Genomic DNA, 12,370 nt, shown 5'->3' with positions numbered 1-12,370 from the left:
CTGATGTTGAGTGCCTACTGTGTGTCAGGCCTTGTTCTACGCCTGTCTCATTTCATTCTCCAACAACCCTGTGAGGTCAGGGGTGTTTTTCCAGTAAGACACAGAGTGACTAAATGGCTTGCTCTAGGTCACACACCAAATTGGTGGAACCAGAATGCATGCTTTGGCCATCGCAATGCGAAGTTCAGACTCTTAACTGCTTTGCAGCACTGCTTCCCGGTAAAATTTTGGATTTCATGAACTAATAACTAGTGATGAATCTACAAAAAACAAGCCTCTTCATTCTGTAGTTAGTATTTGAAATGTGTGTTATTCAGAATGTGTGTAAATAAAATTGTACTTTAAAAACATTTAGAATAGCTACCAGTATAAAACAAGTTTGTGTTAGTATTTTTACCTAAAGATTCAATATGCATAATGAATAAACCATCTGGTTTATCTAGTTTTCAGGTTGGAAATGGAGGTTCCATTCATTATTTGGCTCCAATACATCCCAGTTTCTCTCTCTAAGGGCAGTTCACTAATCCTGCTGAAGAGACTTGTCATTTACATGGCATTTTAGCTTGTTGTTTATTTTTGAATTGGGGTCTGGCTCTGTTGCCCAGGCCATAGGGCAGTGGCCCAATCATGGCTTGCTGCAAACTTGACCTCTTGGGCTCAAGCAATCCTTCCACCTCAGCCTCCTGAGCAGGTGGGACTACAGACGCACACTACCAGCTAATTTTTGGGGGTTTTTTTGTTTGTTTGTTTGTTTTGGTCTTGCTCTGTTGCCTAGGCTGGTCTCGATCTCCTGGCCTCAAGCAGTCCTCATGCCTCAATGTCCTAAAGTGCTGGGATTACAAGTGAGACACTGTACCTGACCTGCATAGCATTTTAAAGTTTTACAAAATACTGTCATGAATTAGGTTAAAATATGTGAAATTGCTGGCATTTATCCATTTGTGACTTCTCAAACAACAGTTTCATGGAATTTAGCCTTTATATTATTTCAGTTAATTCTTGGAACAGACTTGAGGTAGGTGAGACAGTTCTCTTCTTTTACTAACCTAAGGAGTACTCTATAAATGTTAATTGGTTTCCAGCTATTAGGTTGTCAGAAGAGCTGGAACTCAAGTCCCAGTCTTCTACCCCAGTCCAGTCATATGATGCCTTGCTGATTCAACTAGTGGCTGGAGAGATTTATTTTCCATCATACACGCACTTTCCCTTCCTCTCACCCCCAACAGCTGAGTTCCCCTAAACACAGATGACAGTGTTGCATTTTTGCATTAGCATGTTTGACAGCTGCTATCAAATTTGGGGTGTCTCATTCTGTTTGGGTTTGAATATTTCTGGTTCTAAAGGAAATACTTTCTGAAAACGTAAATGTATGGGTTTGCAATTTATAAAACAGCTTTTCCAATTCTTTTCTTAGAATATTGACATATTTTGCAGTGAAGCAGAAAACAAGCTTATGCACATGCTTAATGTAAATGATCCCAGGTGGTCCACCCCAATTAAGGGCTGTACTTCAGAGTTACACACTGCTCAAACAGTCCTTGTTACAGGAAATAAACTTCTGGTAAGTTAATGTAAACATAAAGGATATTGTAAATATTGTATGTGGAGGCAACAGTGTATTCTGATGTATATCTGGTAATATACAGGTAGGATGGAATTAAACTTAATTAGAAAGTGTGGTGGTTATGTGGCTCCTATAGGTACAGATGATTTAGAAAATATAACTTGTTTATTGAAGCAAGAATGTAAAACTGGGGGTGAATTTTACAAACAGGTGTTTTAGTTTACATGTGATGAAAAAGGCTTTTTTGCCTATTTATTTTACTGTTTACAATTAGGGCTGTTTCTAAGCTCAATTTGATTTAACTCTTGAAATCATAGTAGATTCATGTCAAGCTAAAGTCTTTAATATTGGCTAATGGCTGATTCTTAAATAGCTAACACTTGTTAAGAGTGTCTTTGTTAACTGATTTAACCCTAATACCAACCCTGTGAGATAAAAGCTACTATTCAATGTCATCAGTAGGTTCTTGGAAACTGATTTTAAGGGAAATGATGTATAGCAAAACCTTTTTTTTATTTATCAATATTGTAACAAAACAATGTTGAAGATAGTGACACTATTTGAGGACTTGCTGTACGTTGTTTTGTGTAAAGATGCAGTTTCCAAGAACCTATCAGTGATGTTCAGTGAGGACTCACTGTATTATCCCCATTTTATAGATGAGCAGACTATGGCCTAGAGAGAGGTTAAACAGTTGCCTAATAAGGTCACAAAGCTAAAAGAGTAGGTAGTAGAACCCAGCTAGGCTGGGTGTGGTGGCTCACGCCTATAATCCCAGCACTTTGGGAGGCCAAGGTGAGAGGATTGCCTGAGCCCAGGGATTTGAGACCAGCCTGGACTACTTGGGCGAGACCTTGTCTCTACAATAAATCAAAAAATTAGCTGCGTGTGGTGGCACGTGCCTATAGTTCCAGCTACTTGGAAGGCTGAGGCAGAAGGATCACCTGAGCCCAGCAGGTCGAGGCTTCAATAGCCCTGGGTATGCCACTGCATTGCAGCGTGGGCAACAGTGAGACTCCGACAGAAAAAAAAAAAAAAAGAACCCAGATAGTATGGCTTTTAAAATGTTTATCTTTGTTTAACCTATGAATAACTAAAAAACAGATTACAGCCTAAGTAATGTTCCCTACTTCCTTTTTCATCCTTTACTATGATTACTCTTCGTCTTTCTTTTTTTTCACTTCACATACTTTTTAAATTTTATTTGTTTTAAGATGTGGGGTACAATCAGGATCAGTTATACAAGTAGACATTGCACAGGTAAAGCTTAGGCCTCCCTTTGGTCCCCACTTTGCCTAGTTTGAGATCAGGTCCCCTTACTGATGTTGTGTCCCCCACCAACCCACACTTCCTTTCTTTTCATGTTATTTTTATTTCCTTTTAAGCAAAATTATTTTCTTCTGGAATAGGAATAATAATATGAATGTCTCTTAAAATATCTAACCTATTAACAACAATTATGGGAGTAAGAATGTGTGTGGTGTTCATGTGCTTAAATATTTTTAATAAGTAATTTGATTTTGTTTTATATTAATGCATAATTATAATAGGCTACTTTTAAATTTTTTATCAGATGTCATCTCCTAATAATGAGATAAATCATCAAAATCTTTTATCACTTTCTACGCCCAAAGGGAAGTTTGTTTCCATACCTGTATCAGTCCAAATGACTTCAAAATCTTGTTGTAAAGGGGAGAAAGAGGTTGATGACCAAAAAAACTGCAAAAAAAGAAGAGCCTTGGATTTCTTGAGTAGACTGCCTTTACCTCCACCTGTTAGTCCCATTTGTACATTTGTTTCTCCAGCTGCACAGAAGGCATTTCAGCCACCACGGAGTTGTGACTCCAAATATGAAATACCTTTAAAGAAAAAGCAATTGAGTTCTCCTCAGATGACTCCACTTAAAAAATTCAATAAACTGTCTCTTTTGGAAAGTAATTCAATCGCTGATGAAGAACTTGCATTAATAAATACCCAGGCCCTTTTGTCTGGTTCAACAGGAGGAAATCAGCTTGTATCTATCAGTGAAGCCTCCAGGACTGCTCCCACCAATGCAAAAGATGACCTTGGACTGAAAAGGCATTGTGTTGCATCTCTGATCAAAGAACAGAATGACTCCCAAGCCGGTACAGAAGAACGTGAGTCCAATGGGCAGGACACAAGGACAACGAAAAACACATCTAAGAGATTACAAAGGCGACAACGAAAGTGACAGTAAATTAGTGATTGACTCAGTCTTTTCTGTCTGTAAGACATACGTTCATACTGCACATCAGCATTTATGTTGCATAAGGAGAAAAGAAATTGCATAGTTTCCAATTTTCCCTAAGTGTTTGTATATTGGATGCTCTTTGCCTGCTTTCTTATGGGTATACTTTTTATTTCAGTTGTATATCTTAAAACTGGCTGAATAATTATTAACTGATCAAGAAAATGTCTTCAAATCTTTGACTGGATTTGATCACTACCAGTATTATTTTATATATGAAATAAACATACGCTTCTTTTAGATTGTCATTGATCAAATTAAATGATTTCTTAGAACAGTTATTTTGATGCAGATAATTCCTTTTGGCTCAGTTGCTGCTTTAGGGGATTTCGTTTTACAGGTACATCACTATGAAATAGTTTTCCTTAATGCATATATTGGTTCTGATGGAGTTCTATCCTGTTCTAAAGTTAGGATGGATAAAATATTACAGTAGTGTTTTCTTTTGACCAATTCTTTCTCAAGGCAGCATGAGTACAAGAAAAACAGAACCCTCAATGTCACTGAGTCCTCTGTGTGATCTCTGAAAATAAATTACTTCAATTAAAAATTCACATACTTTAAATCAGATTTCATAGAGTTAATTTTTTTTAACAAAATGGTCATCCAGACTGAAACTTCAAATAATATCTTTCCAGTTGGCACTGATTCTGCCTGCTTTATTTTTAACACTCTCAGGACCCAGAATGTACTCCCTTTTAAACCTACCACCAAGGCAGAAGATCAATTTCTTATGATACTCTGATTTGTTACTTTCTTAGGTTTAATAGAAAAAAGGGATAAACCAGTTCTAACTAGGAGCTAATAGCATGGAAGAGTTCTTAAGTCAGATATTTTAATATGTCGTAAATGTATATATAATATCCATGCCTGTAATCTCAGAACTTTGGGAGGCCTAGGTGAGAGGACTGCCTAAGCCCAGGGGTTCAAGACCAGCCTGGACAACTTGGCAAGACCTCGTCTACAATAAATCAAGAAACATTAGCTAGGCATGGTGGCTTACGCCTGTAGTTCCAGCTATTTGGAAGGCTGAGGCAGAAGGATAGCCTGAGCCCAGCAGATAGAGGCTGGGTGGCCGTGAGCGTGCCACTGCACTCCAGCCTGGACGACAGAGTGAGACTCTGTCTCAAAAAAAATCAAAGAAATTTTAAAATACCATGTTTGCAAATCTAATCATAAACGCACTTCAAAGCCAAGTATGAATCCTTTTAAGAATTAATTTGTTTTCTTCCATCATTTTTCTCTCCTCTAAATAGCACTACCATAATAAATTGCATTTTGCTATTCTTTCTAAGTTAAGTTCTGCAAGTCTTATTAGTGTGATTCAAGTTTTGTTCACAAAATTTGGTCTTCACATCCTAATCATTTTACCAGTGATCCACTCTAGAACAAGGAATAAAACTTGAGTCTCAGGTGAGCTGAAAGAATTGTATTGAAAAATATAAGAATTTAACTTTTTCTCCTTGGAAAAACTATTATCTCTATTCTCATTCAGACCACCCGTTGTAGAGATAATGCACATACTTTTTAAAAAATTAAGTTCTAAATAACATTCAAGCTACGTGAACAAAATATATAGCTTGAGAAATTGTGTATATTATCCCCAAAAAGTGACAATTGAATTATTACAAAGTCAATATATGCTGCGTGATAAGGGATAAATGGTAAAAGCAGTTTGTGTTAATTATTCAACAGTCATTTAACGAGAGCCTATTATGTATGTAGAACACCTGCCAGCTCTGTGAATGATGCAAACAACACAAAACAGTACAAGTTCATGTCGAGTGTTCAAAAAATTATGTAAATCAAGAGCCACAAGCGTTGAGAGGAAAAATAGATCACTTCTACATGAGATAAAGTTCCTGGCATTTATTCAGTTGTCATGCTTCCAAGACCAAGTATTGTAGGAATCATCTAGGAAAAGAAGAGACATTGTATAGGCCAAGAAACTTCTTCAGAGCTCTATAAAGTTCTGGATCTATAACCCAAAGCCACTTCATGGTGGTCACTCACAGCCCATGCGAACCAAAAGCCCTCAGGGGAGAGCCGGCCACATCAGGAGGGCTTGACTCTGGCCTTTTGGCTGTTCCCGTGGGCTTGAAGGAAAGTAATTCCCACTTTGGGCTCTGACACATCTCCTACCAGAACCTAGGTGAGTCAAGCCATCCATATTGAGTTGGTTATGCAGTAATCGTATTAACTAAAATACTGGATTACCTTGGCCTGGAAAATAGGAGCATTGTTAAATGGATTATTAGGGGATCATTGTGTGTTGTGCTTGGATACACAGACTTTAACAAAACTATGATAATCGATTAGTTTAGATCACGATTATTTTGGAAAGCAGCTAATGCTCACCACTATACCACCAATGCACCTGTCGATTAGTTCAGATTACGATTGTTTGTTGGCCAAACTTTGTTACTCAAAGGAGATACCAATTTAAAGAATACCAACAGAAAAATTTACAGATGTGTTGCTGGCAGTCATCAAGTTGTTGACAATAGTCATCAATAGTTGACAACAATGTCAGATAAATGTTAAACAGTCTGATGTACACAGGCCAAGTAATTTGCATAAGCAAGGAAACTATAAGGTTGCTTTTGTCTTTACCTGTATGCCTCATATTTATTAAAGACTGGTAAAAATGCACTTATATGGAAAAACTGGTTATATGGCTGAATTCCTAGGGATTTCAGTAATTTTTTTTATTGTTGGACAAAAAAAATCAATGACAAATTCATATAAATGCAACAACATATACAATTTTTAATAACCATAAAAGCACCATTATATAGGACACTTAATACTTCACAGAACATTAGAAGCTGTTAGCCAATGAGAAATCGAGCATACATTCCACATCGTCTTTTATCATGGGCTCACACCAAATTAATCCTATTCCAATCTGCTGGAATTTAATTTGGATTCACGAATTCTGTATCCGCACTTTAAAAGGAACATTCCAGAGCTGGAGAACTTTGTCTTAAATAATGCCACATAAGACACTGCTCATTTTGTAGTGAGCATGGCTTTTATATACCCCTGTATGACCTGTATCCTGGGGTGCTTAATTCCTCGCACTCCCAAACATTTGAGCTGCCAACTAATTATACACATTTATGACATAATTTTAGAAGTCACTTAATTATTCCTCTTAAAAACTGGTGTTTTATGAAGGCAGGCTTGTTTTATTTTCACTGTTAGCCTAACAGCCAAACGTTATTCAGGTTTAATCCTGTTGAAGAAAGTGGTAGTTAAAACACAAGGTGTGACTTTAAATAATGACACTGATTTTCCTCACAGCTTGTATAGCTGTTAAGGATTTGGCAGATTTTTTTTTTAAACAATGATACATCGTTAAAATAAAGGAATAACTTCCCAAAGCATCTACTTGGAAGGATGATGTTCCCTTAGGATGTATACCCCATATTCATTTTAAGGGAAAGTCAGTATCATCATTAGAGTCTCACATCTCACATTTTTGGATACGTAGTTTATCAAAGCAGCAACGGTACTAAAACTTTTCCTGACCCCAATTCTCCTCCCCCTCCTTCCCAACTTCCCTGATGATGAATTTTCTGAAAAAATAAATAGATTACTTCAGAGAAAATAATACTGGAGCTTATATATAATATAAACACTTTATCTCATTTATGAACTTATGCCACTTACTGATTATGTTCTGAGCTATGTTCTCAGGTTTTGGTTTCAAGTTGACTCTTTCCCTCGAGAAAGAGACTGTTGAATCAAATCTGCAGAATTCCCAGCATCAGACCATGCACATAGGAACACTTTAACAAATGCTTGTCAAAGAGAGTGAGTACGATGACTTGTCAGAAACTTTTGGGTTCAACTATTTACACCGGAATTAGAGCTCTGACCAAAATGCAACAAAGAATAAATACCAGAAAACTGAAGCAAAACCTGACAGGAAAATATCAAGTGGCTGGGAGATGGGCCTCTAATATCCGTGATGACATCTGCCCCTTCTGTTATAGGAACTCTCGCTGGTGAAGCCACCGTGAGCCCTCTGGTTTGGAAACTCGGTGTAAGTATTCCAGTATCCTGCATTGTTGGGAGGCGAAGCGTTATTCCTGTCCTGGTTTCTGTTCATTCTGCTTGGTTTTTCTGCATGAAGCACACTGTGAAAGGTAACATCATGTTCATACCGTTCTTTCATTCGGTGTATTTTTTCTCTTGGGACTCCGTGAATGTTTCTTCTACATGAAAAAAAATGCAAACATTTAGTTTAGGCAGGATATCAAAATGAGTTACTTATATTTCATAAGTCCTGTATTGTTACATGGAAACTGCACTCCCTGTTCTCAGGACTTAGCTCCGGCAAAAGTACAACGTCTCGCTCTGCACTTCTCTTTCAGACTCCACTTCTGCTCAAGCTGCCCTGCATACCCCCAAACCACCCAGAGACTAGCAGGAGGCTGAAGCTTCAGAAATGCTTGTTTGTGGTCATCTCAACCATAAGCGTCAAGACATGAAAGAACACCATGAGATTTTAAAATCTGTATATTTGCCTGTTAACAACATGCATATATCTATCATCTGTCTATGTCAACCGGTCCCTGATATATGCTTCTAGGAGATGCTCATTAAAACAACCTGAAATTCAGGCGGGCACAAGAACCAATAGAGGATATGGTTAGAATGGGGGTCTGTGAACTAGGATTTTAACAACCACCTCAGGTGATTCTGACGAGGGAGTCCACACACCCATTTGGAAACCATAATGCATTTATGCTTATAACTGTAAGATGAACCAGCCTCGCTCCTAACAAGTAAATTCTAATCTCACTGGCTACTTTAAGCCATTGTCATGATCCGATCACACAGATAGAAGATATCCGAACCCATGCATTTAATCAACAAGTTAGTGCTATTTGGACATTTATTGCTTTGTAAATTAGAAGCAGCATCCAGACCATAAAGGAACCACAGACTGTTCAACATCTAAACATCTCTATTTAGCCTAAATGCAAAAACACCACTGACATGTGCAATCTCATGCAGAGGAAAGTGCTTTTAAATGTTCATTAATGAAGAAGCATTTTTAGCAGAATGTTAAATGCATCCTTTTAAAGGACCACGCTCAAGCCAAGGTTTAGCATTATATTAGAAAACTGACCCAAAACTAAAGTCTTCACGTTAATAACTCCAAAGTTATCAATTTCCAAGAATTACCATTTCTGGCCTGAAAACTACCATGTCCATTTCCAGCCTGAAAAGATTCTTTTGTTCGGTCTGAAATACCTGAAAATAGCAGGATACATAATGAGGAATTAGAAAAACAAAGAAGTACCTTGCTAACTCTTGAACGTTGAATTTCCAGCGAGTGTCAGGTTCTCGGAATATAACTTCATAGTTATTTTCAAGCGCCTGATTTTTCAAAAGTACATAAAACATTGAAGACATAGTATGTATGTTTGGGAATGTTTATGCTGCCATTTAACATTTACTACAAATCTTTCCTAGAATTTCTTTTGTTGTACCAATAATCCAATGCTTTAATTTATTATAATATATGCAGTTGGTTCAGTCCCATACTTAGCCATTCAGAATATAGTATGGTTCCCAGTGATAGATTTGGTCTGTGTAATCTCACGTGTAGGAAAATCGTAAAGGTTCTTTGTTTTGGCCGTCTTTAAAAATAGATGACTGTACTAGTTTTAAGTGCCCTGAACAGAGGTTTGAGCAGTGAGCTTAGCGACTTCTCAGTCACTTAAATGATTATTGTAGACTTACTTCTGTCCAATGTCTTGTCCTGTTCCTCATGCCTTGCTTTAGAAAATGACAGTGCCATTGGAACATAGCTTGTGAGATAAAAGTGACTTCCATGTACTTGACATAATCTTCCCTCCAAAAGCAGCTCTCCTGCTATTGTGATACAGCTTGGCTCAGTGCACTGTGCCCATTTCCTTGAGTTTGGAAAACTATGACAGTTTCTATATAAATATCCAAATATGCTTTGTGCTTATAAATCGACTGCTATCTTATCTCAAGCTAAACCTTCTGTTATCACTACAGTTTGTTGGGTTGTTGAACAAAGGACACAGGGAGCTAGGTAAAAAGATTCCCTCCTCATCCTTGAGATGGGTACGTCTAATCAGGGAAGGATTCAAAGAACATAAATAGAAAACATCTAGTTACTCGGTCTGATGAAAAGACTGTCCATATTCAGAAAAAAATAAAAAGTAACATGAATTCCCTGAAGCTCTTCCCAGTTAACTTGGTTTTCTGTTGTGCCTCAAGTCACCGGACTATTTTCTCGCCCAAGGCAGGCTCGACAGGGACTGAAGTAGCCCCTCAATTGACGCTCATTTCTTCTTACGTTCCCCAAAGTCCCACACCCTGGGTGGAAGGGGGCTGAGGAAAGCATTGTTACTGAAAATGCTGTTTTGCCTAAAATATAAAAAGAAGCCTCAACACGTGGCCCAGGGTGGGAGATTTTCACTTCACATTAAGCAAAGGGGAACCCTATGAGAGGTGGGTGAAGACTCTGCTGTCTGCCTCCTGCCCTGATCCCTGAGTGGTTCGGATGTTTCCTCCTTTTTATAACCCACAGGGAATGAAAACTTATCACAGGAGATGAAGTACGTCTGAAAAAAAGGCCAGATATACTTCACAGATGAAGAATAATGTACATATTGTTACATCCATGCTACTGTTACCTTCCATTAATTCTGATGGTGTAGGGCTGAGTTATTCTATATATGTACTTATAATTGTGTTCTACCATCTCAATAGGGTGACAGTGTTAATCCTAAATTTGTTTTTAAACTAAAAACTTCTGTTGCCCTGGGACGCCCGGCTGACAACGGTACACAGTGCTGGAATCCCAGGCTCGCCCTGTTATAACCTGTGACTCTGTTGGGGGTGTCATCTTGTCCAGTATTTGTCTGCACGTTTCCGTGGGTGCTCCTCTGTATACCTCCCCTTAGGAAAATCATTAAGACAGAAAAGCTGTCAAGCATTCAGACCAAGGACAGTTTATTTACCAAGGACTATTTAAAAATTGTACCCTGAGGTAAGATGAGCATCTCAGCAAATTTTAGCCATTGAACAACAGAGAAACGCCAAAATTAAAAAAAAAAAAAAAGCAAAACCTCTTTACCTGCTCCCTGGGAGAACTACTGTGAGTAAATACGAAGTCATGGAAGATCAGAAAAAGAGTAAAGAACAAATGCGTCAACTTTCTCACAAAATGTCCATAACTGAAAATTCAGAATGATACTTCTTCCTACCATGACTGCATAGGGCTTCATTTCCCAGGCGTGGAGGTTGGTATTATCAATAATAATGGGGGATATGCCATTCCTCATTGCTTTTCTTGCTGCAACACAACGTTATACGACAGTAAACAACATGCAACAGTCAGGGGGGAGGGCGCGTGTAACCCCTAGCGGCCATTTTCACTAGAGGATGTCCTGAATGCCACCTAGCTCAGAACCCATTATCAGTAATTCTCTTTTTCCTGGAAGCTAAGGAGGTTATGCTCTGGCATTCTGTTTTTGGGACGGAAAAAAAAAAATGACAGAACTTTCGGTTAAACTTCTTCCATAAAACTTATGCATTCTGCAGCAGCTACAATCTATGTGCACAGTGGGATTTCCCGGGAATTTGGAAAGGAATGTGTCACCTCTTTTTTGGTTCCATTCGTGAGCTTCCTCCAGGAAGTCAGGATTGAACTCATAGGCACCATCTTCCCTGAAGAAAAAATCATCCGTGCTGAAAATCAGGGCCCTGGGAAAGTCATGTTGCAATTGTCTGGAAAGTGAAGGGACGAAAGAGAGGCTGTTTTAAACAGTAGAAACAGTGTCTTTCCGTTGCTTAACATTTAGCAGTTTATAATGCTGAGACACCAGGTTTTGAGTTGTTGAAATCCAATTTTAAAAAAGAAATGCTTTTCATCTCTAGGAGGCATCACTCCTTAACAGGAGGCGGAAGAGGGTGACAGGCAGCGAAGGATGGTGTGTGTTACCAACCCTTGAAACTGAAAGGCGCAGGCACTGCTATGGACTCTTCAGCAACCAGGATGGACTCAAGGCGACATTCTGAGACTAAGTTGGGCCAACAGTTCTCCTGGACACCAGTCCCCGTGCCCATTCCTTCTGAGGCACCAGTGTCCTCCCTCGTGAGGCCCACCTGTGGGTGCCCCTCACTGCATCCTCTCCTGGGGCCCCTACACTCCTATCTGTCAGGGCCCCATTTCCTTGGAGCTCTGTTCTCTGTAAAGACCCATCTGAGAAACTAGTTCTTACTGAGGTGTGAAATGTGGATGGGGTTATGTGTGTGTGTGACCCTCTCAGGAGACATATTCACATTTTAACCGAGACTTAAGCCCAACAGGGAAAAAGCGCAAGAGAAGAAGGAGAGAGACAGAACCAGCTGTCCCCACACCTTCCTAAGGCTCTACCACTCTGTGTCTAAATATGAAAACATCAGAGAAAAAAGAACCACCATCGCGGAAAACTCCCTTGAAAGCAAAACCAAAACAAAACGAAAAAAATGTGTTAAGTCCT

The 12,370-nt window shown here is 38.8% G+C and overlaps 2 protein-coding genes across 3 annotated transcripts in view; one reads left to right on the top strand and one right to left on the bottom strand.

The window, feature by feature from the left end:
* The window catches only part of BRCA2 (BRCA2, DNA repair associated), a 78,192-nt gene extending 74,416 nt beyond the window's left edge, over window positions 1-3,776 (top strand). Inside the window, 2 exon segments of the mRNA XM_008064927.2 lie at window positions 1,415-1,561; window positions 3,138-3,776. Coding sequence (XP_008063118.1) covers window positions 1,415-1,561; window positions 3,138-3,776 — 786 coding nt within the window.
* A 2,800-nt stretch (window positions 3,777-6,576) lies between these two features.
* Window positions 6,577-11,622, bottom strand: N4BP2L1 (NEDD4 binding protein 2 like 1). Of its 2 annotated transcripts, none has more exons than XM_021715998.1 (3): window positions 11,093-11,622; window positions 9,151-9,227; window positions 6,577-8,056 (listed from the first exon to the last, which is right to left on the bottom strand). In XM_021715998.1, the coding sequence occupies exons 1-3, from the start codon at window positions 11,168-11,170 to the stop codon at window positions 7,798-7,800; spliced, it is 414 nt and encodes a 137-aa protein (XP_021571673.1). In that variant the 5' UTR covers window positions 11,171-11,622; the 3' UTR covers window positions 6,577-7,797. The 2 variants fall into 2 exon arrangements, with proteins under 2 accessions (XP_021571673.1, XP_021571674.1); XM_021715999.1 differs by having other exon boundaries at window positions 11,488-11,563.
* Window positions 11,623-12,370: the final 748 nt, after the last annotated feature.

Source organism: Carlito syrichta, unplaced genomic scaffold (assembly GCF_000164805.1).
Source record: "Carlito syrichta isolate Samal-C Ts95f unplaced genomic scaffold, Tarsius_syrichta-2.0.1 Scaffold308104, whole genome shotgun sequence".
Taxonomy (NCBI): domain Eukaryota; kingdom Metazoa; phylum Chordata; class Mammalia; order Primates; family Tarsiidae; genus Carlito; species Carlito syrichta.
The sequence above is the reverse complement of the archived record's forward strand: the minus strand, read 5'-3'. Positions and strand labels throughout refer to the sequence as shown.